This window comes from Petromyzon marinus, chromosome 35 (assembly GCF_048934315.1).
Source record: "Petromyzon marinus isolate PM22_M1 ecotype Great Lakes invasive population chromosome 35, UKy_Petmar_22M1.pri1.0, whole genome shotgun sequence".
Classification (NCBI taxonomy): Eukaryota; Metazoa; Chordata; class Hyperoartia; order Petromyzontiformes; family Petromyzontidae; genus Petromyzon; species Petromyzon marinus.
This window is the reverse complement of record NC_133701.1, coordinates 10,367,146-10,391,918: the sequence shown is the minus strand read 5'-3', so window position 1 is coordinate 10,391,918 and position 24,773 is coordinate 10,367,146. Positions and strand designations below refer to the sequence as shown.

Genomic DNA, 24,773 nt, shown 5'->3' with positions numbered 1-24,773 from the left:
ACTTAGTTTGTAGACACCAGGGTATTGTATGTCCGGAATCACATCTTTTACAGACGGAACCAGATCAACACATTACATAAAATCCGTGATCTGGTTCCGTCTGTAAAAGATGTGATTCCGGACATACAATACCCTGGTGTCTACAAACTAAGTTGCCTCTGTGGTAGTAGTTACATTGGAGAAACCAAACGCCATATCTCGGACTGCATTCGTGAACATAAAGCAGACCTTAAACACGGTAGGACCAACACCTCGGCCGTAGCAGATCATTGTTCTAATTCAGTAGGCTCACATGCCATTGACTTTTCCAAGACGGAGGTTCTTTGTAAGCCATCTGGCTTCCATGAGAGATTCGTTCATGAGGCTATCCACATATACAAACACAGAGACAATTTCAACCGAGAAGATGGATTCTATCTTAGCAATCATTGGAAAGATTTGATAAATCATTTCACTTCTTGATTGATTGTTCACGCTTACAGTGGCTTTCAGACAGCATACATAAAAACAAATTTCGTCTCCCCCCTCCTCTTTTCAAAAAATAGATGGACTAGTCCTGGGCAAACTGCCAATCGTTGCGCGTGACGCAAACGTTATTTTTATATAAATAAATAAATAAATATGCCGTTTTCAAAATAAATTTATGCAAACCGACACACCTGATGATGACCGTTTGAGTTATGGTCGAAACGTCGTGAGAATTTTTTATTGTTTTATATATATTTTGTTATTTTGTTGTTTCTCTTCAACGTGACTTTACCGAAAAAACTAAGAATATGAATATAGTTCTTATTTATTTTACGATTTTTTAAACAGTTTTCATGATCAAGTCCAATGAGCTACGATCCTTTTTTTCAGAGGCGATGAGGCCACACACGATAGCTCATCGAAGTGGCTCATTCCATCACGTGTGGGAATTTATAGTCGCAGCTGAATACTCTGAACACGAGTTGTTTCTAAATGTGGAGGGGGAAAACCGAAGGACCCCGAAGAAAATTCCACACGACCACCACGGGGAGAGAGAGGGAGAACACCCAAACTCCAACTATACAACGCATCGTCAGGGTTGCGATCCAATCCGCGACCTTCGGCGTACCAGGCAGGGGAGATAACATCTCCCTTGTCACCTCCCTTGTCACCTCCCTTGTCATCTCCCCTGTCACCTCCCTTGTCACCTCCCTTGTCACCTCCCTTGTCACCTCCCTTGTCACCTCCCTTGTCACCTCCCTTGTCACCTCCCTTGTCATCTCCCTTGTCACCTCCCTTGTCATCTCCCTTGTCATCTCCCTTGTCACTTCCCTTGTCACCTCCCTTGTCACCTCCCTTGTCACCTCCCTTGTCACCTCCCTTGTCACCTCCCTTGTCACCTCCCTTGTCATCTCCCTTGTCATCTCCCTTGTCATCTCCCCTGTCACCTCCCTTGTCACCTCCCTTGTCATCTCCCTTGTCATCTCCCCTGTCATCTCCCCTGTCACCTCCCCTGTCACCTCCCTTGTCACCTCCCTTGTCATCTCCCTTGTCATCTCCCTTGTCACCTCCCTTGTCACCTCCCTTGTCACCTCCCTTGTCATCTCCCTTGTCACCTCCCTTGTCACCTCCCTTGTCACCTCCCTTGTCATCTCCCTTGTCACCTCCATTGTCATCTCCCTTGTCACCTCCCTTGTCACCTCCCTTGTCACCTCCCTTGTCACCTCCCTTGTCACCTCCCCTGTCACCTCCCTTGTCACTTCCCTTGTCACCTCCCTTGTCACCTCCCTTGTCACCTCCCTTGTCACCTCCCTTGTCATCTCCCTTGTCACCCGAGAGACGTGCGGGATTAGTGTTCAGGTTAGGGCTTTAATAAATAGGCACTTGCCTCAGCGATTTACGTTCTCAATTTTTGTTGTCTCTCTCTGCTCCTCCTACTTCTCCTTACGCTCAATCACGCCTTGGCGCTTTGCATCTTCTTCTCCCCCTTCCACATTAAACGGTCACCTTCGCTCTCTAGTTTCCGCTCCGCACTCAGAACTCACTTGTTTTCCGAAGCTCATTCCGCGACCCCTAAATCCGCCACCCTCATAACCGCCACCTCTTCACATTCTCATTATGCGGCTTTCACTCATTCCCCCATTCATTCAATCAATTGATTCATCATTTACTGTCGTCAGTTTCGCTGTCACCGAATTGACGCAACGTAGATTTGACACCCCCCTCCCCTCCCCCATTGCTTCCTCGTCTATTTAATTCACCTGATCTCCACCATTACGTTCACATGTACCACAGTTAATTCCCTGTAAAGCGCCTTGGTTAAGGCACTATATAAATCCCTTTAAGATAAAGATGAGATTCATGAGGCTCAAGGCGACGCTGTGGCCTGCAGATGGCCGTAAGGGAGCAGGCAGAGTGCACATTAAGAATGCAAATAACTTTCGAGGCGAATGACTCAGAAATGAAATGCCCTGAAGTAAAATTTCCAGAGCTCCATGAACTTTTTGCCTGATCGTGGGAAAAAAAGGAGAGTTTCATGCGATAATCTAAACTGTGAACTATTAGTTTTTTTTTATGTATGCATGCATGTTTAACTTATTTCGTACCGTACGTACACAACTGCTAATCAGAGCATTCCCGAAAGTAAATTGAATGTACAATTTTGTATCAATAATGAAGCTTCAATTGTTGTGTCAGACAGCCTCTGGGTTATCCAATGGATAGGCTGTCTCCATCAGAGCAATGTGGATACAATGTGAACCGTGACATTAATCAATAACGAAATGGGTCTTCAGAATACGAATGTTGGTGTACTTTATTTTTTTATATTTTAAATATGGTTGTAAATTTTCTCAAGCTGAGCAGGTTGAGTCTGGATAGTGTTTGGATGGGTGACTACTTTGCATCACGGGTGTTATAGGCCACAGGACTGGATTGTGAGTGGCCTACATGCAGTGAAATCCGTTGTTATGTCTTCTGCATTCACCAACTTTTGCTGAACCAGCATGGTGAAGTATGGTCGAATAACCCCCACCATTCACGCGGCGTATGGAGGTTCTCATCCAGCAGCGGATTTACTGGCCTTTAAATCAAATCGTCATGTTCTTCTGAAATATGATTTTGATGTGTTGTGTTTTAGATGTGTACTGTTTAGATAGTGCCATCCGCGGGGAGGGATAATGTAGTTAGTAGCACAATACGCTATGAATTCGACAACCAGAGTTCGATTCCTGCTCACAACTATCATGGCAAATATTTGAGCCGGTTCTGGGTCTTCCTTATTGACTCGGCCGTCAATGAGTTGCGTTGGGGTCCTGTGTTGGCAAGACGTCAAATGCCTCGCCTGATATGCAGCAGTTCGTGGATTCGATCCCGACCCTGATGATGCATGTAAATATGGAGTTTGTATGTTCTCTCTGTTGTCGTGTGGATTTTATCGGGGTCCCCTGGGTTTTTCCCTCCACATTTAAATTTCCACGTGACAAGCCAGTTCTTTGAGCTATCATTTGTGGCCAGGTCGCTTCTTAGAAAGAGCCGCATAGCTCAGTGGGCCTTACCCGGTAGATAGTGAGTAAATAGCAGTTGCTGAACAGCACTGGAGAGACAAAGGCGGCCAGGCGTGGTGCTGGCCACACCGCCGCCTTATGTGCTGCGACAGCTCTTATAGGCGCTGGCTAACCGCACGAGCCCCTACTGTCTATGCGGTCTACATGGGGGGGATGGGGGGGGATGATCTTTGTAATTGCATGTGTGTGTAAATAACAATGTCATTTATTTTTTCGAATGAAACAAATGCGAGGAATAGCTTCAGAAGCCTGGAGCCAGACTTTCTCTCGTATCCGCTGTCCATTAAAACAAAAACCACGGTGTGTTTTTTTCGTATGAATTCAGGTAATTTCAGTGTGCAGTCATCAGAGCTGAGAGGGTGGGGAGCGGCCGCGGGGTGGGGGGGGGGGTAAGGAAAAGCCATTAGTCGGAGCAAGCATCACTTTGCGAACATTTAATGGGGGTCAGGCCCTGAAACAGGAAACATAAAATAAAGTGTGTGTGGCGTCGTAATTACTAACGCTGCACCACTGCCATCATCACCGCCGTGCCCGCTGGCAACTTCTTATGATGGGATGGCTGTCGCTGGATTTCCGGCTCCGAGGATTTTCCTCCGGTGGCCCGGCAGTTAGCGCCTTGCACTGTTCGTGGCAGAGGTTCCCAGTTCGTATTTAGTTAATGACTACCTCGCCTGGTCTACAGGAGGTCGTGGGTTCCATCCTGACCTTTGACACCTGTATATTTGGAGTTTGCATGTTCTCCTCGTGGTCACGTGGATTTTTCCCTGGGTCCTCCGCATTTAGGATCAACGTGCGTTTAGAGTGTTTGGCTGCTATGAATTTCCACGTGATTAACCACTTTGTTGGGCTATAATTTGTGGCCAGGTCGCTTGTGATAAAGAGCTGTATAGCTCAGTGGGCCTTGCCTGGTAAAATAAAAATAGTTCTTCAGTTGGTGAATCGCATAATTGTCGCCAATCTCCCTTCCCGTGAAAGAGATCTTGATGGCTCATCGGATTCCTCCAGTCCAACTAAAGACTGATTCTGATACAGATTCAGAGGCGGCGCCTTATGCTGCCTCACAAGAAGGCCGTCCAGCAAGTGTAGTACGAATCTCCATCTATTACATCTGCATGGGATAGAGCGTCCCCCCTTGCGCACGTGGAATTTTTTCCTCCGGGTTTCTCCCTCCCACGCGTAAACGCTCATTAATTGGCCGGTAACACCTTGACATATAGAGGACCGTCGAGCTCGGGGTGGTGGTCGGGGGGGGGGGAGTGTAGATGGGGCGGGGTGTGAATTCGGTGCCGGCTCACCTCTTTGCCTTCTCCGCTCGTCTGTGGTTCCTCCTCGCGCCTGTGAGTCGTCCGCTCTCTTCGAGAGCGATGAGCGAACGCTGCGCGACGGCGCGTTGCAAGTTGACCTTATTATTATTATTCGTGAAGTTTCCAGGGCAAAGGACATTCTAATTATAGTTAAAATAAAAGTCAAAGCGGTCTCCCAGCTCAAACAAGCACTGTGCTCTACTCTCCATTAACCGCATTGAACCAAAACAGTGGATATTCCACATTCCCATGGCAGGGGCCTACTGTCAATTTAACAGGCGCTGAATTTTAATAGGCAAAAATATTTACACATGTTGCCGTAACATCTGCCAGTGGATCCTTAAAAGGAAAATAAATTTGGTTTTGGGGAAGAAAAAAAAATGCTTGTGTTACTGTGGTTATTGAAGAGCTATGTTTGACACATATTTCATAATTGTGTGCTGATGACATCCAAAAAAGCGATATGGGACAATGTTAGGACTGATTTTGTGCCATAACACTGTCTCGAAATGTGTTTCATGGTGCCGTGGGTGGTGTGTGAACACGGTTGATAAAGTGACATCAATTAAATACGCTATTACTATCGTGCAGAATGCACGCACTTTACCCGGTGCAGCCATAACAACATCTTAACAACACCCGCCGGAGGGGTTTCCAGGTTCAGATCGTGGTTGGGGGTCGAGTGGGCCTATCACCATCATCATCATCATCTCTTTTTCACGGTTTACAAAATCAGTAAGCTTGTAAATAGACTGAAAAAAGACGTGGCAATGTGAAATTTTAAACCACAGTTCTCCTGGCTATACATTGAGATGAGTGCTGCCTGGCGAAATGGATGCAATTGGGAGGAGTACCGAATGCAACAACCTCGAACAAATATCACGGATAGAGCTAAATGGAAGGAAAGTCGACATCTTTGAGAAAGTGCACGGCTCATAAAGATATACACTAACATTGCCAATAGACTAACATTGCTCATATACTAACATTGCCCATACACGAATACATCTATAGACTAACATTGCCCATAAACTAACATTGACCATATACTAACATTGCCCATAGATTAACATTGCCCTTACACTAGCATTGCCCATACACTAATACTACCTATAAACTCACAAGTTGTTGAGTACATTTCAAGGACAGAGCTCAAAGGAAAGAAGGCAATAAAGCTGAAGTCTTGGAGAAAGGACAGTGCTCACAGACAGAGAGAGAGACAGAGTTGGCCAACGCAGTCTGGTGGAAATGTTTTAATTCGTGAAAGAACTTGATTCTCAACAAGGAATTAGAGGTTATTCCTCTCATGCTCGGCTACGCGATCGGGAACTCAAAGGTCTATTGTAAGCGAATTCTTTTGGTGATGCTGCGTTGGCAATGGTGCAACAGGAACAACAAAGGAGTCAATAACACTTATACTTTTATGAAATCGCCCTTTTTCAAAGCATATAAACCAAAATTTTTATTGTTCAAAACGTCGCCTATTATATATATTTTTTTCCTTTAAAGGTCACTGTTATTGACAAACGTGCTGAGTTATAATACCTACGTGTGTAAGTTAGAACGCCAGACGACGACAATTTAAGTGAGGATGAATTAACTGCTGCTGCCTGTGTTAAATTTGCGAAGGTCGCAGTGGTTTGCAGTCTGGTCTACAGTTCACAATTCGCTTTTTCCCAATGACAGTGTCCATTGCGGTTTGGTCAGGGTCTCCATAGTCACATTCCGTACATTCTCTGATGTTCCAATTGTGATTGTCGTGGCCGAATCTGGCATTCTGTTGCCATGCGGACCCTATTGAGTCCGACTGAGGAGTCACGTGCTCCATTGTTTTCGGGAAAGGTCATCACGAGGTGATTAAACATTCCAAAATCGGAATTCCTTGACGAAAGCTATTTTGAGAATTGCTGAGATGTTCATGCATAAATACATGGTTATGCACTTTCACTGCCTATCGTAATTAACACGGACGGATTTTATGATCATCATTATCAATCATCAGTCGTAACTCTCAACAGCGCACCTCGTCGTCAACTCAAAGTCCCGATCCCCCCGCTGGGATCGCGCTGCTGTTGCTGCTGCTGCTGTCACCATCCTGGTATCTCACCCAGATCCGGAAGAACGCTAGCAAACAGAGTGGAATAATGCACGGTGTTCAGAATAAACACCTCGTTCGAGATCCAAACAATCATCGCACCTTCCTGGCTATGATCCTCCTCCTCCCCCCCCCCCTCCTCCTCCTCTTGGTAAAGTCACGTAGATAGGTTCAAAACTAAAAAAATATAACAATTATTTTTGTGACTTTACCGAGATCCATGAATATGAATTCCTGCAGTCACGAAAGCTTTACGTCATGTAGTAAAGCACTGTGGTCTGCGCGCTCCTTCAGCGGAGGAGGAACAGCAAAACAACGCCAAGTCTCCCGTGACCTCGACATTGGCATTTAGCTCGTAAATATATTGACATACTCAAGAATAGAATAGAATCAATTATGATCATAGCTCTTTTTAAATAACCATTTATTTTGGAAGTCAGTAGCAGTCGTTAGTAAGAGACTCATCCCAACGTTGAAAAGTGGAATTTTTACATCTGGTTTAGGGGCGTATTACTTTTGAATTTTCTGCAAAGTGGTAAAAATATGAATAACTCGAGATAGATGATGGGCTTCACTTAGCCCTGACCAGGATTTTAACTCACGACCTTTCAAGCTGCGGAGTTGAGCGTTTCGCTAACAGTCCCAACAAATGTATTCGAGAACCTTGTTCACGGATTGGCTCTCCATGACTCCCCTCCAATGATCTTTACTCAACCGTGATTTCAAACTCCCAATATCCCAAGAGATTTTGTATAATTTACAAGGGCTCTTGGCACGTTAATGGGTAACACTGGCAAACGTAGGCATTTATAGTATTTGTAAAAAAAAGTAATTTCTATTAATGTTTGTCATGATGGAAAAATATCTATAAATATATGATTTGAAACATTTGTAATCAATACAGTTTATACTTCAATGGCTGAATCCCTTTGGGGCAAAACTTTAATTTTTCAGCTTATATTTGACAAAGGTTTAAATATTATTTCACAAACAAATGTTACTTTATTACTCAAAATTTGTAAATGTTGCTGGTGGAAAGTTGTCCATAAAAGCCTGTGGCTGGGATTGAAATAACGACGGTGCTGTTTTTCCACCTCACAGTCTTACATATGGAGTGAGTCTTTCAGAGACACTATTTAGGAGGCAACAGCGTTTATTCTACACTTTATGCAACACCGTTACACACGGGACTAAATACACCTATCTCTCACTCTTGTTACACATAGGACCACAATACACCTATTTCTCTCGCATACGGGATAACTATAATCGGGTCAGAACAGCCAACGTGCTGCCTGACCCACAATGTCGAAGACGGAGACGAAGACATAGCACTTGGGTTCTACTTTACCTGCAGATAGCCCCGATATACGATCGGAGCTTCCCTTTTAATCTCCTCGGCGCGGCCTGGCTCCACCCTCGGCCGCGCCTACCTCTGGAATATTGCCGACGGTTCCAGGCTACATCACACCTGTTCCCTCTCTAGCTCCGCCCTTAACCACGCCCCTTTCGGGAACTCTCCAGACGTTTCTCAGCTACTCTTCCCGTGTCACCTCGTTCACCTTTGGCCCACATTCTTCACCCCGGCCCATCATATGCTTAACCCGGTGCCGGAGTGACTCGTCACCATATGCCCCCCTACCGCTAGCCGCCCACATCACACTACCCCAGTGACCCACTCTGTGGCGATTACCTGCGGCGCTGGTGGACGCTGCTATCCCCTACTCTGCCGGTAGGACTCACCTGGCTTCCTTCTGCTAGCACCCAGTACCATGCGCCTAGTGACCCACTGTATGGTACTGCATGGTGTGTTAGCCTCTGCGCCCATTTCTATGGCACTTGGCGCTACGCCCTGTAGTGATCCATCTAACATCACTACATCACCTCCCCCCCCTTTATAAAACTCAGCCGTCCTGGCTGACCCCTATACCTTGCACAGCGGGACAAACCTCCGGAACACATCACAAAAAAAATCGAAGCCCCTGCCTTGCAACTCAATAGTAACCACAACAACTGGAAGACCTTATGCAATCAACAGTGACAAAACAATTCGAAAGACCCCCTTGCGACGAACAGCAACAGCAATATGAATCCCCCCTCGCGAGCCAACAACCTGAACCAATAACAACAACAACACACAAAAAAATTCCGGCACACCGTAATGACCCACCCACAGACTATGTACCATACTGGACGACCGCCGACCCGCTGCCGCCCACGAACCCAGGTAGGACCCAGTTCAACCGGAAAACGCAGCCCGGCACATGGCTGCGGCCTCTTGACATGCGTTTTGAAATAAATAGGATGACCGGGGTGGTCATGTAAACCTTACAGTTTTGGAACGGGTTCTCGTCGTCAGGCTCCCAGGTGGGACAAGGGCAGGATTGCCGGGGGACCCGGGGACGATTTGAAGTTGCCCTAATGGTCACGGCCCCTCCCGGACAGAAGAAGGGAGAGTAGGGGAAGCAGATGTCGGCCACTCCCTCCTTTTTGGATGGCTTTCTGACGGCGTGACAGACAGCTCCGTGGTCATCAAGTGCTGGATTCCTGTGGGCGGAGGAACAGAAATCCGCTGAGGCACAACCTCGGTGGTTGCACACCCGGGCTCGTCGGGCACATCAGACACCCGGCCTCGGGGCAGTGAGGATGAAACATCCGGACAAGGCGGAAAATGCGGTTTCAGTCGCAACGGGTGCACATACCAACGTCTGCGACCGACCTGACCCTCACCTCGACCGGGCCCTGCCACGGTTTATGCAACTTAGGGGACATGCCCAAGGGCACCTGAGGTCAGTGCAGCCAAGCCCTCTCCCCGACGTTCTACAGCTTCCCTGACTCCTGGAGCCCCGCCAGTTTTTCGTTGGACGCTTGCCATTTAGCCGAATTCAGACAGGAGGCCTCTCGCGCCTCAGTCAAACGTCTAAGCGTGAGGCGCATAAGTTCTGGCACAGCTATCTTTTTAGTAGATGAGTCAATATTCAACTGGGGGGTTCACACTCTCTTCCGTACATCAAAAAGAACGGGGAGAACCCGGCAGAGGCATGAGGGGCCATTCTATAGGCCGAGAGGATGCCCGGAACGTGTAACTCCCAGGCAGACTGTGCCTCATTGACCTGCTGGCACAACATGGCTGTGAGAGTCCTATGCAGTCGTTCCACCATCTAGTCAGTCCGGGGGGAGGGGGGGGGCGGTAGGACGTAGTCCCAATTTTCCTAGTACCCAATAGGTCGCACACATCCTTCAACAACTTGGAAGAAAAATTACGGCCTTGGTCCGTAAGGAGATTTTCCGGGGCCCCTTTGTCCAAGACATACCCATTAATGAAAGTGTCGGTAATGGACACAGCCAATTGATCCTGCAGGGGCCATGCAACAGCCCACCATGACAGGTATTCTACTCCTACAAGCAGAAATGTGTTTCCCCTTGGAGTGGAGGGAAACGGGCCAAGGATGTCGAGAGCGACAAGCTCGTTTATGCGCGACACCCCAATAGACTGCAGCGGTGGTCGGCCCAGCCTTGGTGGGGGTTGTGGACGCGCGCACTCCACACATCCTTGCAGGATGTTGTGGACGTCTTCAGACAGCCCGGGCAAGAAGAAGTCATGCTTCAAAGAAGACAATGTCTTCTGCACCCCAAGGTGCATTCGCCGCACATGGGCATCCCTCACGACTTTACCCTGCAGGACAGCTGGCACGATGATGCAATGGCGCTGCACTTCTGCATGCCACCTAATAAGCAGCCCATTCCTGATGACCACATAGAACATATCCCCTGGGCCCATTCTGCAGTTCGCTGTACCGACGCGGCGACGCATTTTCAAAAGGGAGGTGTCCTCAACCTGAAGGTGCCCTCTCTCGTCGAGTGCAAGACCGATGGTACTGTCACGCGCAACTGTCGCAAAGCATTCGCGTTACAGTGGCACAACCCCTTTCTGTAGGTGACTGCGAAGGAGCAATCCTGCAAAACTTCTAACCAGCGCGAGAGCTGTCCCAATGGTTGATCAACTCGTAGCACATATTGCAGAGCTGCGTTATCTGTGCGTACCACAAAATGTTTACCATATAGGTACAGCCGGTACTGCTGCACGAAGTTAACGATGGCGAGCAACTCTCGGGGCATAACACAATAATGCTGCTCTGCGGGAGACAACACCCGGCTCCTGTACGCGACCATGCTTTCTACTCCGTTCTCTACCTGCGATAGCATGGCGTCTATTCCGGTGTCGCTGGCGTCCGTGTCCAGCACAAATGGTACAGAGAAATCAGGGTAGCGAAGGGGAGGCTTATTTACGAGACCATCTCGCAACCCAACAAAAGCAGCCTCCTCTCCCCGCCAAACGTCAGCCTCGAAACCTTAATGACTTGGAGATCTGCAAAGAGGAGTGGCACAAAATCCCTCCTGAGATGTGTGCAAACCTGGTGGCCAACTACAAGAAACGTCTGACCTCTGTGATTGCCAAAAAGGGTTTTGCCACCAAGTAGTAAGTCATGTTTTGCAGAGGGGTCAAATACTTATTTCCCTCATTAAAATGCAAATCAATTTATAACATTTTTGACATGCGTTTTTCTGGATTTTGTTGTTGTTATTTTGTCTCTCACTGTTCAAATAAACCTACCATTAAAATTATAGACTGATCATTTCTTTGTCAATGGGCAAACGTACAAAATCAGCAGGGGATCAAATACTTTTTTTCCATCACTGTAGACTTTAATAATAATTCACAACCCTTTGTCAATTCACTGTTGGATGAAGGCCTCCCTAGGCGTGTTGATCATGAGGGTTGTTCGACCATACTTCAGCACCCTTGGCAGTGTGGGTTGATACAGGGGGTGTTCCGAACCAGTTCAAACATCATCACCGATGAGAGCAGAAGATGCTGGAAATTTTATGTAAATACAGGGTAAGTAACTTTGAAGTCAAGATTATAATGTGGCAGGGAAACAAGTGGATGTGATGGGGAAGAAGAGGCTTACGATGGATGGGGCGCATGTGCTGGGTGGAGGAGGGCAGGAGAAGGGGGCATTACAGTGGCACCCAGAGGTTGGCGAGCAACGGGAAGACCTCAGGCCAGATGGTGGTGGTGAAGAGACCTTAAGAGGAGTTATTTTAAGTCAGGTGTTGACTTACAGCAATGGTGACGTCGGCTAGCCGAACTGGGGGTCATTTACAATTGTACTTGCGTTGTTTGTTAATCGGTTGAGATAACCGTGTAATTATAAACTCAGATTCCAACAATGCTTCTGGGATTGTAATTATAATTGTGAGGTTTTGTAGCATGGGGCGTGATTGTGTCTCGGTGTTGTCTGTGCATGCCCGCTGTGCACAGGAAATCTGGGACGTGTGGACTGCATTTCGGAGGCTGAGTACGACCTGTTCATGCGCCCAGACACCTGCAACCCGCGGTACCGCGTCTGGTTTAACTTCACCGTCGGCAACGTGAGAGCAAATCAGGTGGGGTTCGTTACGACGCTGAGGAACACCTCGACGCAGACACCGACTCTGTGCCACCAAATGGGTATTAACGCCACGAAACGTTCATCTCAGACTCGGGACTTCCTTTTAGCTGATAGGGCCCCATTGAGCAGCTAAGCTGCGGAACTGAAGCCTGACCAGCGCCGCTGCTAACCGTGACAACGAAGCGGCGGCATTCCTCCCCGAGTAAACGACGTCTTCATTCATTCCCGCAGATTTGTGTCACGATTATTTTGGTGGGATCAACATTTGTTGGGTTCAACTTCCCCCCCCCCTGCCCCCCCCCCCCACCAGTAAATGATAACAGACAGGCAAAACATGATTTTATCCATTGGTGATTTATTCCCGCGTGTGTGCTGTCGGCGCTTCTGAAACGGTGGCATCTTGAGGGTCTGATCACTTGGGATTCACAAAACAGTAAAATAGTTTGGTAGGTGGAGCTAATATGTCGCATTCTAATTTACTGTTCTAACATCCCCGGCCATAATGTTAATGGGGTTTCATTTCACACCTTGCTAATTACATTTACGACGGTAATGTTTAATGTCGGGTGTTGTTCATGTTATACCGCGCTGGACTTATGATCGAGACAACTCGTCATCCGACTGAGTACGGCATCATCATCACCTTCATCACCATCATCAACATAATCATCATCACATTCATCATCATTGCCATTAACGTCATCACCATCATCATCGCCATCATCATCAACATCATTACCATCATCACCTTCATCATCATCATCGCCATCATCATTATCGCCATCATCACCAGTAGTATCGTCAACGTCAGTTTTATTTCAACTCTAGCAGCAGCATTATTGTCACTGTCATCATCAACAGCATCATAATTACCAGCAGAATCAGCAGTAGAGCATCAACATTTGCATCTTTAACTAAGAAGCATTATTGATATTAACGTCAGTATCAGCACAATCATCATGAGCAAAAACGCGATTGTTCACAGAAGTATCGCTTTTGCCAATAGGGACATCATTATTTTCATTATCAGCAGCATCAGCAGCAACATTGTTATCACAATCATCACCAGCATACATTTCAAAGCCTTCAACAGGAGGACGACCAGTGTGCATATTAATGTGGAATTGTTGACAATGGCTTGGGGGCACCTATGAAGGTGCACAGCACCTCGAAGACTTTCACTGAGGCTTCAATCAATACCTGGATGCAGTATATGAAATACAATCCAATGAATTGTGCGAATTATGCAGACATGCATACATGTGTAGTGAGTCCAACTGAGTCGCAGACGTTATTCTTTCGAGGCAACACATTTATTTAACATCAACACCTTAACACAAAGGGGTAACCGCCTCTTTACCAGATACAGCCTAGGGTGGTGACCACCCAGCTAACTACACTCTACGTAGGAGTTACAGCAACGAAGGGTCGGACCCTCACTCGGGTCCCTGACCACGTGTTGATGCCTCGTAGGACGTAGAGCTTCCAGCTTGTAGACGTGGAGCTTCCAGCTTGTCGAATGCAGCGACCGCGGTCCCTCTCAGGGACCCACCCTATATCCTCCCGGGTCGGGGCCGCTCCGCCCTCGGCCCCGCCCGCCTTCTCAAGCGTTCTAGCTCCCTCTCGATCCCCCTCGAGAGCTCTCCCTGGACACGTGATCACCCTCTAGCCCCCCCCACATGGGGCCTTCTCTGTGGACACTCCAGATCACGTGCCTACGGTGTCAACCGGAGTGCCATGGCCCGGGGCAACCCTGCCCCTGGGCTGACACTCTCCCACTCCCCCTTGAGGGAGCTCGCACTACTCGCCGTGCGTGTTGCCCGCGCTATCCCAGCGCTCACCAAGCCTCGCTAGGGCTGGTACTACACCCGCAATGATGGTGCATCGCGAGCCGTGCTGTGCTAAAGCCGGCATCACACAGCCACCACCCACACGGTGCTGTCCGCGATGTAGGGACATCGCACGCCACGGCCCTCCCGGTACGGCACCAGACAGTGACATCCTCGATGTCACTACAGATGTAATGATGTTTGCTTGGCACAGAAATATAATTTGGAAGCAACATTAGCGTTAATACATTTTCTGTTATCACCTTACCAAAGACAGATAGTCATAATCCCAAACGATTCCTTGGGATTTGTTAGCAACCTTCTTGCTGCGCTACCACCTACCGCCACCAACTCGCAAGGGTGATTGTTTCTCGCATAACACCGACTGACCTGCCAACCTGCCAACTCCAAGCACCTTCACCACGATGAAGCAAACGATGCAAAGGACATCGGCCGTAAGCCGGCCAGCCGGCCGGCCGGCCGGTCGGCCGGCGGGGGTCAAGGATCGTCGCCGCTCGTAATGCTATTCCGAAGCGTGCACTTTCGATGTCGCGGTCAAGGCGGGTAGAGAGTCGCTTTACAGTCTCCACGAAAAGTTTGCGTGGATAAAGTGATTCGACTGGTAAGGAAATGCCACTCGTTTGAAGGTTAAACTGCCAGGCTGTGCGCATGCCACATTTCACTCTGCTGCCTCGCGCGCTTGTGTGTGTGTGTGCGCCTTGCCGTGCCGCTCGTTGCATTCTGATTGTGCATTTATGTCTCGATGCTGTGTCCACGGTGAAGGTTACGTTTTAAAATATGTGTGTGATTATTTAGGCGCCTTTGTAACAGACACCAAAGAAACAAATTCCCGGCGGAATAGCGTAATGTGAGCTAGAGGGTACTGTGATGTACAGTGTTGGGGATTTGGCGGACAGCCATAGAGGTCATCAAGAGGAGGGGGAGAGGTGGGAGAGAAGGATGGAAGGTGACAGCTACGAGGGAGAGGGGTGGACGTTGACGAGGAGTGCATCGTGAAGATGTCAATTTTGTCATAAGCGAGTTAAAACTGATCACGTACACGTACGTCGTCAGATTGTCTTCCGATTCCATTCCGACGACGTACATATTCCAATGACGTATACGTGCGTATTCGGAATGGAACCGGAAGAAAAACTAAAAGAAAATAACTTTATTGGTACCGAGGCTCCCACAGGGCCATGCGGGAGGGCGTGCGGCACAGTTTGGCGCTAGGTATCGTAGAGTGCGGTTGTGTCGCTACGGGTCTCTGCGGTGAGTCTCTTCACTCCGGATGTGATCGTTTCCGCAATTGATCGCTCTGCACTTGTGAACATCTTCCAGTTCGTGTGATCAGGCTGTTGATTTAGAGAACCGCACGTTGCCCGCCATCCTCGATGAACTTGCACACGACATGGCATCGTTCAAACGCTCCTGTCCCTGGTTCGATGATGATGATGATGAGTACGTATGTAGTTGTGTTGAACTGCTCTCGCGGTGGCGAGATATTAACTACCTCGCCTGGTATACAGGAGGTCGTGGATTCGATCCCGACCTTGACGCCTGCTGTATGTTTGGTGTTTGCGTGTCTCTCTTCCTGTGGTCGCATGGATTCTTCTGCGGGTCCTTTGGAGTTTCCCTCCATATTTATAATCAATGTGCGTTTAGAGTATTTGGATGCTTTAAATTTCCACATGATGACAAGCCACTTCTTTGCGCTATTATTTGTGGCCAGGTCGTTTCGAAAAAAGTAGTTTAGTTTATGTCTTAGTCAGGTCTTAGCCTCTCTTCACTGGCTAATTCCTATCGAGTTCAGGGTGAAGTTTAAGATTCTCTTTCAGACCTACACGACTCTCGAAAGTGGCCAACCAACTAATCTCACACATTAGCCGACCCCCCCCCCCCCAGGAAAAACCACCCCCCCACGCTCCCCCCCCCCTCAGCCACCACCACCACCTCCCACAGCTGTGGAGTGAGCGCCATGCCCAGTGACGCGCTCGTGATTCGGAGACAATTGCCGCCGTGGTTTGAACTCAGATTGGCCAACAATTTCCATTATTTCTTTATTTTGTGGTGTACAACGTCCTTCCATACCTGGTAGAAAGGCACTAATATATACGTCATGTTTCATTATTCCTCAGGTGTAGTGGACTCGGTGGTCTCAACCCAGCGTGTGTGACTAAGTTTATTAGCCCCATGTCGGGTGGTGGAGGGTGTACGACACGCATCGGCGGTGATGCGGGCCGAAACTCAGTTACGAATCGTGAAAATCACCCAGGCCTTCGTAATTATTCACGCTCTGAGAACTCGTGAGGCTTTTGCGAGACAATGCACACTCTGGTGCGTTATTCAGTGCCAATAGCGTGATCGGCCAATTCATTAGAAAAGGTCCAAATAAATTCCAGAATCGGTGGTGCCAACCGACACCCCTTCAACAACCCGCAATGACCAGGACGGTGAAGTATGGTCAAACAACCCCCATGACCGACACGGCACTGCCGGAGGTCTGCGTCCAACAGTTGAATGGCAAACGGCTGCAAACATAAAACAAAACACGTTTTTGCAAAACATTGATGACTACATGGTTCCATACTCTTTGGTTCTTTCGGTAAAGTCACGTAGGTAATAAATAAATAATAAATGAAATAGAAAACAGCTACATTTCCCTTCAACGTGACTTTACCGAAAGAGCTAAGAATATGAATTACTGCAGTCACGAAAGCTTTAAATCAAAATTTAACTAAATTCATTTGTGTTTCTAATCTATTTATTTATTTATTTTTTACCTACGTGACTTACTGAAAAAACCAAAGCGTATGGATCCTTGCAGTCACGAAAACTTCAAATCTAGAATTAGATGGTTCCATTTTAGAAACGTGAAACATCGTGTGGATTAGCATATTGTTAACTCTGTTTTCTGACGTTTGGACACAATGTAGTTGTTACACAATAGAGCTTAACGTACTGCCTAGTGAAATGTTAAATACTGGCAGTACTTATGTATTTATATGCCTAAAGGCTTAGTGAGAATGATTTGTTAAAATGTCTCTAATTTGCCTTCTAGTGCCAAGGTAAACATCGCGTGCAGGGTCGGGGGAGGAATATGATTGACATCTTTTACAACTTGCAATGACTCATTATACCACGGTAATTGATAAGTGTTAATTGGATCTTTATATATCTTCTGCTCAGTTTTAATGAAGTCTTGCGTTGCGTTTTGTCGTGATTACCACATCAACCTACGTGTGTGAGGAGTTTTTTTTTTGGATTACCAGCTTAAATGTAAAAATTAACAAGCGCTATATTTAACAATGCAATCTTTCACACATATAGAGAACACAAAAACAAAATAGATCAGCAATTTACTTGTTCATACGAGATTAAATATCTGAAACATATTCGTCAAAAAATACTGCTCTAAACAGAAAGGTATATTTAATTCGGCAAGTTTTTTGGGCAATCTCTGTGCTAGGCATGAGGGGCATTCCCCGACATTTCTTCTGGTATACAGTGAGGGAAAAAAGTATTTGATCCCCTGCTGATTTTGTACGTTTGCCCACTGACAAAGAAATGATCAGTCTATAATTTTCATGATAGGTTTATTTGAACAATGAGAGACAGAATAACAACAAAAAAATCCGGAAAAACGAATGTCAAAATGGTATAAATTGATTTGCATTTTAATGAGGGAAATAAGTATTTGACCCCTCTGCAAAACATGACTTAGTACTTTGTGGCAAAACCCTTGTTGGCAATCACAGAGGTCAGACGTTTCTTGTAGTTGGCCACCAGGTTTGCACACATCTCAGGAGGGATTTTGTGCCACTCCCCTTTGCAGATCTTCTCCAAGTCATTAAGGTTTCGAGGCTGACGTTTGGCAACTCGAACCTTCAGCTCCCTCCACAGATTTTCTATGGGATTAAGGTCTGGAGACTGGCTAGGCCACTCCAGGACCTTAATGTGCTTCTTCTTGAGCCACTCCTTTGTTGCATTGGCCGTGTGTTTTGGGTCATTGTCATGCTGGAATACCCATCCACGACCCATTTTCAATGCCCTGGCTGAGGGAAGGAGGTTCTCACCAAAGATTTGACGGTACATGGCCCCGTCCATCGTCCCTTTGATGCGGTGAAGTTGTCCTGTCCCCTTAGCAGAAAAACACCCCCAAAGAATAATGTTTCCACTTCCATGTTTGACAGTGGGGATGGTCTTCCTGGGGTCATAGGCAGCATTCTTCATCTTCCAAACACGGCGATTTGAGTTGATGTCAAAGAGCTCCATTTTGTTCTCATCTGACCACAAAACTGTCACCCAGTTGTCCTCTGAATCATTCAGATGTTCACTGACAAACTTCAGACGGGCATGAATGTGCTTTCTTGAGCAGGGGCACCTTGTGGGCGCTGCAGGATTTCAGTCCTTTACGGTGTAGTGTGTTACCAATTGTATTCTTGGTGGCTATGGTCCCAGCTGCCTTGAGATAATTGACAAGATCCTCCCGTGTAGTTCTGGGCTGATTCCTCACCATTCTCATGATCATTGCAATTCCACGAGGTGAGATCTTGCATGGAGCCCCAGGCCGAGGGAGATTGACAATTCTTTTGTGTTTCTTCCATTTGCGAATAATCGCACCAACTGTTGTCACCTTCTCACCAAGCTGCTTGGAAATGGTCTTGTAGCCCATTCCAGCCTTGTGTAGGTCTACAATCTTGTCCCTGACATCCTTGGAGAGCTCTTTGGTCTTGGCCATGGCGGAGAGTTTGGAATCTGATTGATTGATTGCTTCTGTGGACAGGTGTCTTATATACAGGCAACAAGCTGAGATTAGCACTCCCTTTAAGAGTGTGCTCCTAATCTCAGCTCGTTACCTGTATAAAAGACATCTGGGAGCCAGAAATCTTTCCGATTGAGAGGGGGTCAAATACTTATTTCCCTCATTAAAATGCAATTCAATTTATAACATTTTTGACATGCGTTTTTCTGGATTTTGTTCTTGTTATTCTGTCTCTCACTGTTTAAATAAACCTACCATTAAAATTATAGACTGATCATTTCTTCGTCAGTGGGAAAACGTACAAAATCAGCAGGGGATCAAATACTTTTTTCCCTCACTGTATACTTGTTTCTGCTTTCGGGCAGTCGTGTTATTGACGAATGCGTTGAGTTTTGATTTAAAGCTTTCGTGACTGCAGTAATTCATATCCTTAGCTCTTTCGGTAAAGTCACGTTGAAGGGAAACAATAAAATCATAAAATATATATAAAACAATAAAAATTCTCACGATGTTTCGACCATAACACAAACGGTCATCATCACACCCTTCAACGTGACTTTACCGAAAGAGCTAAGAATATGAATGCGTTGAGTTTTTGTAACTTGTGCTCGCAACAGCACTGCGAATGCAACTATCGCTATTGAGTCCACAGTGGTTGAGGCACTGTGTGTCATTGAGCTCCCATCATGGCCGGCACAGTGCACGTGGTATTGTGGTGTGGCCGGGTGGCGCTGGTGGTGGCCACACTGCCTGTAGTCGGCCCTCTGGAGGAAGCAGCGGGTGGTTGGTGGACAATACACAGACGCCGTGATAACTCCCTTCCTGTCTGCGTCGACGAGGTGCCATAACCCTGGTTCGCCAGCAGAAGGCCGTACGGCAAGTGGACTAATCTCCCATCTGTTTCCATCTGTACGGGGATGGAGTGTTGCCCCCTCGCGCGCGCGTGGGTTTTCTCCGGGTGCTCTCCCCCACGTGTTATGCTCTTTGAGATGGGGGCTCGACTCAGCCCATTATCCATCACTCTGGCGTCAATACAATGGGACGTCAATAGTGCTTGTCCTTTGGATAGACGTGCCCCAGTCATAGGAATGAAGAATTTTCACCAGACCTGTAAACGAGATATGATCACCGCCTCAGTGCTTATATGAGCAGGGAACCACTTTTAATCTGAGTCACCACGATGGCACGGCAATCTACTTGCTTGTAAGGCCATCACAGGACCTTGCAGAGTGGGGCTCTGTCACCTATCTCTGGAATCGTGCGTTCGTTTCTACACTTCGTCCATTCGCATACTTGCATAGGTATGTAAACAACGAGATATATTTTTTTACGCACATACTGACACGCGCATGCGTGTAGATACGCGTACACGAAAAATGCACACTCCCGCAAAGACAGATATTCCCTCCATGACCGAATCAACGTTTGGGGAAAATTCAGTTCGTGATGACCTGTTGAGGCCAGCGCAGTTGACGAGAGGAAAGTGTACCTGGTGTGTTGCGTGAACGTCACCAACTTGAGTGACAAATATGACCGGGCATGGTGTTGGCACACACATATACAGGTAAAGATCCCCCATATAGTCCTGAACAGACTGTTGGGGCAAGTGCTATTGGCGATCACCATGAGAGAGGTGTGAAAAGCGCCACGCCTAGGGGTCGTTGTCTTCTCCTTGCTGATGTTTACCAGGTGCCCATTTAAGGCTGAGTCGACCTAGGAGATTCCCAGGACACATTCAGATCTTCATCGCCGACGTCGTGTTCGCTAGTTTCGTGATGTCACCGCAGCGCGTGTGCCGGGCTGTGTGCACTTTGACGCAATGCACATGCACACACAAAGACAGAGAGATTCACCAGTATTGTCTTCACAGATTGTTAGCACAGGTGCTGCTTGCGTGCCAGAACGGCACACGAGGGGGTGGGTGGCCAGCACCACGCCCGACCGCCTTTGTCTCCCCAGTGGCGATTATTTTACACACCGCACCAGGCACTCATTTGAGGCTGAGTAGGCCTAGGGGAGATCCACAACCGGTTCAGATAATCGTCACTGATGTTGGCCGTGAGCGGGAATCGAATTCGGGTCGCTAGTTTCGTAGCGCAGGGTACTAACCGTGACGCTACCGCTCCCCACTCACGTGCACACACCCACACATAAAACACGCGCGTACATTGCCAACACACACACGCACACAAATTATTCCTATTTCCAACACTACCGCAGCCGTTTGTGCCTTGGTTCTTTCATTATTTAAACTAATGTGACTTTTTCTAAATGTGGAGAAAGGTCTTGCTAATTGAATCCAATTAACTTTCTGGAAGCGAGCTGTCTCCTATTAGGGGAAATGTTTTTCCCCCCCACTCATTTGTTTAAAATGCAAGCATGCCTGCAACTTACGTTTCAATTGAGGGTGTTTGCCACCGTGCTCCCAGTTCAAATTTTCTAAATAACTTCTGCTACTTTTTAACATCATTTAAGGGCCCATTGTTTGAGTGTTTGCATCACTAATGTTTTGTTTCGCTTGCGTGATTATCCGTTGCGACGTTACGCCTATTTTATAATGGTTTGAGAAGTTAAGTAGAAAATACAAACCGATGAATTGTTTGCTTTATTTGCCGTGGAGGCGGTGGTCCTCAATCATCACAAACGTGGTCGTGGAAGCCACCGCACCCACCTGGTTATTGCTTCCTTCCTTCTGCCGGTTCCCAACAAGCAACCCCCCAATTTCAAAGGATTCCTCTCAGAGCATACCACCATCTGGTTTTATATCGTGTTACTCAGTTGATGCGTCCTTCAAGGACCTCTCTTGGTCTCATCATCACCACCACCCCTTGTTCTCTCGCCTCTGGGTGCCACCGAAATCCCATTCCTCGTCCACTCTGCACACATGTCCCACCCATCACAAGCACCACCTACACCTGATAACAGCCACAACTCTTTCCCAGCGTGTTCGATTACGAAGCTACGGGTTGATTACCCTCTCCTGCTCAAACCCACACAAATGCCCCGCATATCACAGACTCCTCCACGCGATTATCTCTACAATGCTACCTGCCGCGCTCTGTTTAGAATGTCTTAATTGCTCACCCTATTCCGTCATGAAATTCCTGAGATCCTTCACATTGCATTTTTATGTCGTAGCCAAACTTGCATTGTCTATTTGTTTTGTTAAAAGTCCATCTTTGTGACTCATGCAACAACACAACAACACAACCCAGAGACGTTATATAGACTGAAAAGAATACGAAGTACTTCGGATGGGGCAGGTCACATTGCTACAAGGGATAATGGCCAATAGATAACGTTGCTTACAGGTTGATGGCCACAAAGGAGATGGAGTGATGAGGTTTTCTGTGCAGGGTTGGCATCGCAGAACTGTGATGGATGGTGACGTCTTTTGGGAAAGCCTTCATTCAGCAGTGGATAGAGAATAGCTGCTGCTGCTGCTACTGATGATGATGTGTGTATGTAGTAGGACACTAATAATAGTCACAGCGCTGAGTATAACAGCCACTCGTGATGAAACAGAGTTTTAAGATTGCGATGAGCTTGATGGTCACGGCACAGTTCCCTGTGATGTGCGAAAAAAGCTATCGCTATATAAATTAGATACATCTCAACTCCATGAAAGAGCTTAAACTATTCTAACCCATCGGGTGATTGACATGTGGCTGAGCAACATCCAGTGAAGGGTGAGACAGGCATTTTTTAAATGACTCCATTAGTTTAAAAGGTGCTCTTTCTGGATAGCAATGACGAGCGCTATTCCATTCTCATTCGCGACGTTTAGCCTCCCACGTTGGAGGCATCCTCGGGCAGTCAAGGAAGCATCCTCAGGCAATAAAAGATGTCTCCAACGTTGGAGGCACCCTGAAGCATTAGAGGAGGCATCATAAGGTAGTAGAATAAGCCTTTACAACTTGCAACACATTTATTTAACTCTAACACACGGGGTAACTTTCCCCTTAACAGAATAATAACCTATGGCGGTGACCACCAGGCTAACTACACTAATTACAACGTAACTGCTACTGGGACCACAGTTTGGGTCCAGGTCCACGTGTTGGAGACTCGTTGAACGGAGAACGTAAACGAAGGGTTTCTTCCAGGATGAACAACAATCCTGGCCCCTCTCGGGACCCGGCTTATATTCTCTGTGGCATGGCCGGCTCCGCCCTTGGCCAAGGCCACCTTCCAAAATCCTCGAGAAGGATCTGGATCCCAACCACGTGACCATCGCTAGCCCCCCACTTGGGGCCCCTTTGTAGACTTAAATGGTTACGTGTCCTCCCGGGTCAACCAGAGTGCCATGGCCTTTAGTAATTTCATACTTCGGCTGGCACTCACACACCCTGTCCTGTAGGGTTGGCACTGCATGCCAAGCGTGGTGCCATCTAGCGCTATCTAACAGCGCTCACCGGGCTCCTCTAGGGCCTGTACTACACGTTGACATCCCGCGATGTCACTACAGTTGGAGACGAAACATCGTGAAGGAGAAAGGAGCAGCACTCCCCACGGCTATCCCAAAAACCTCTACATCAATCCTTTATTTTATTTAAAAAAGTATTGCCTTCATACCCATGTGTCTCGCTGGATAGGTTTGTGATTGGTGGGGCATGGTGACATTGTCGGCATTATCTGCCACATCACGATGGGAGTGGTTTGCAGGGGTTTTCCCGCCTTCAGGAGGCAGGAAGTGGAGGTGGGCACCATTTATTAAGAGGCCAAGTAATGGACCATGAAAAAAGTGGTCAATTTGCAATGTCTTGTTGACAGACCAACTCAATTGAATGAGTTGCCCTGGATTGATTAAACACTCCAGACAGGACGATGCTTCACCCCACACTTCGACACCGATAGCGCGATTCAGAAAGAAAAGTCGAAGAGTCTACGTAAATAAGTTGTGATGCGATGCTCATTGTCACATAACGACCCTGAGCCATTGATGGAAATTCCACATTTCCCATGGTAGGTGCACATCACAGTATATTACATATGATACGCCACTTTGTTGAGCTATCATATGTGGCTAGGTCATTCCTGAAAAGTAAACGTATAGCTCAGTGGGCTTTACCTGTTAAGATTAAAAAGAGTTATTACATTTGATTTGCATATTTTTAAAAGTGATTTATTTACCTTTCCTATCATTTGCACTCCTGTTGTGTTTTTGTATTGTTCTTGCTGTAAAGTTTTTGTGACCTGCCCCCATTGGACATCTGTGAAAAAGAGATTTATCTATCATCGGATTCCTCCAATATAAATAAATATTCTGATTCTGAGGTCATAAACCAATTGTGGAAATGCCAAATTACTATGGTGAAGGCCGATCCATGTAAAAGGGCCATCGCTTGTTGACTTTACAAAGTGTTACTAGACTAATTTTTATGAATCACGTAGCGATGAAGGGCACAAGTTACCGCTCACTCCTAATTGGGATTTGAACTTACAAAGCTAAATATTGTGCATTGTACAAGAAAACATACATGTCACCAGGCCTGATTATTAAAAAACCGCCGCATCACCAGACCATTATAAAACCGTCGCGTCACCAGGCCTGAGGATTAGAAAAACGCGGCATCACAAAGCCTGGCAATTAAAAAACCGCTGCATCACCAAACCATTATAAAACTGTCACGTTACCAGGCCTGGTGATTAGAAAACCACTGCCTCACCAGGCCTGCTGATTGAAAAACCGCTGTCTCACCAGGCCTGGTGATTAAAAAACCACACCATCACCAGGCCTGAGGATTATAAAACCGCCGCATCACCAGGCCTGAGGATTAGAAAACCACAC

The 24,773-nt window shown here is 47.0% G+C and overlaps 1 protein-coding gene across 1 annotated transcript in view; it reads left to right on the top strand.

Moving 5' to 3' along the window:
- AGBL4 (AGBL carboxypeptidase 4) overlaps nt 1–24,773 on the top strand; it is a 653,722-nt gene that overhangs the window by 342,271 nt on the left and 286,678 nt on the right. The window contains exon 3 of the mRNA XM_032966253.2: nt 12,259–12,383. Coding sequence (XP_032822144.2) covers nt 12,259–12,383 — 125 coding nt within the window. The remainder of the gene's footprint in view (nt 1–12,258; nt 12,384–24,773) is intronic.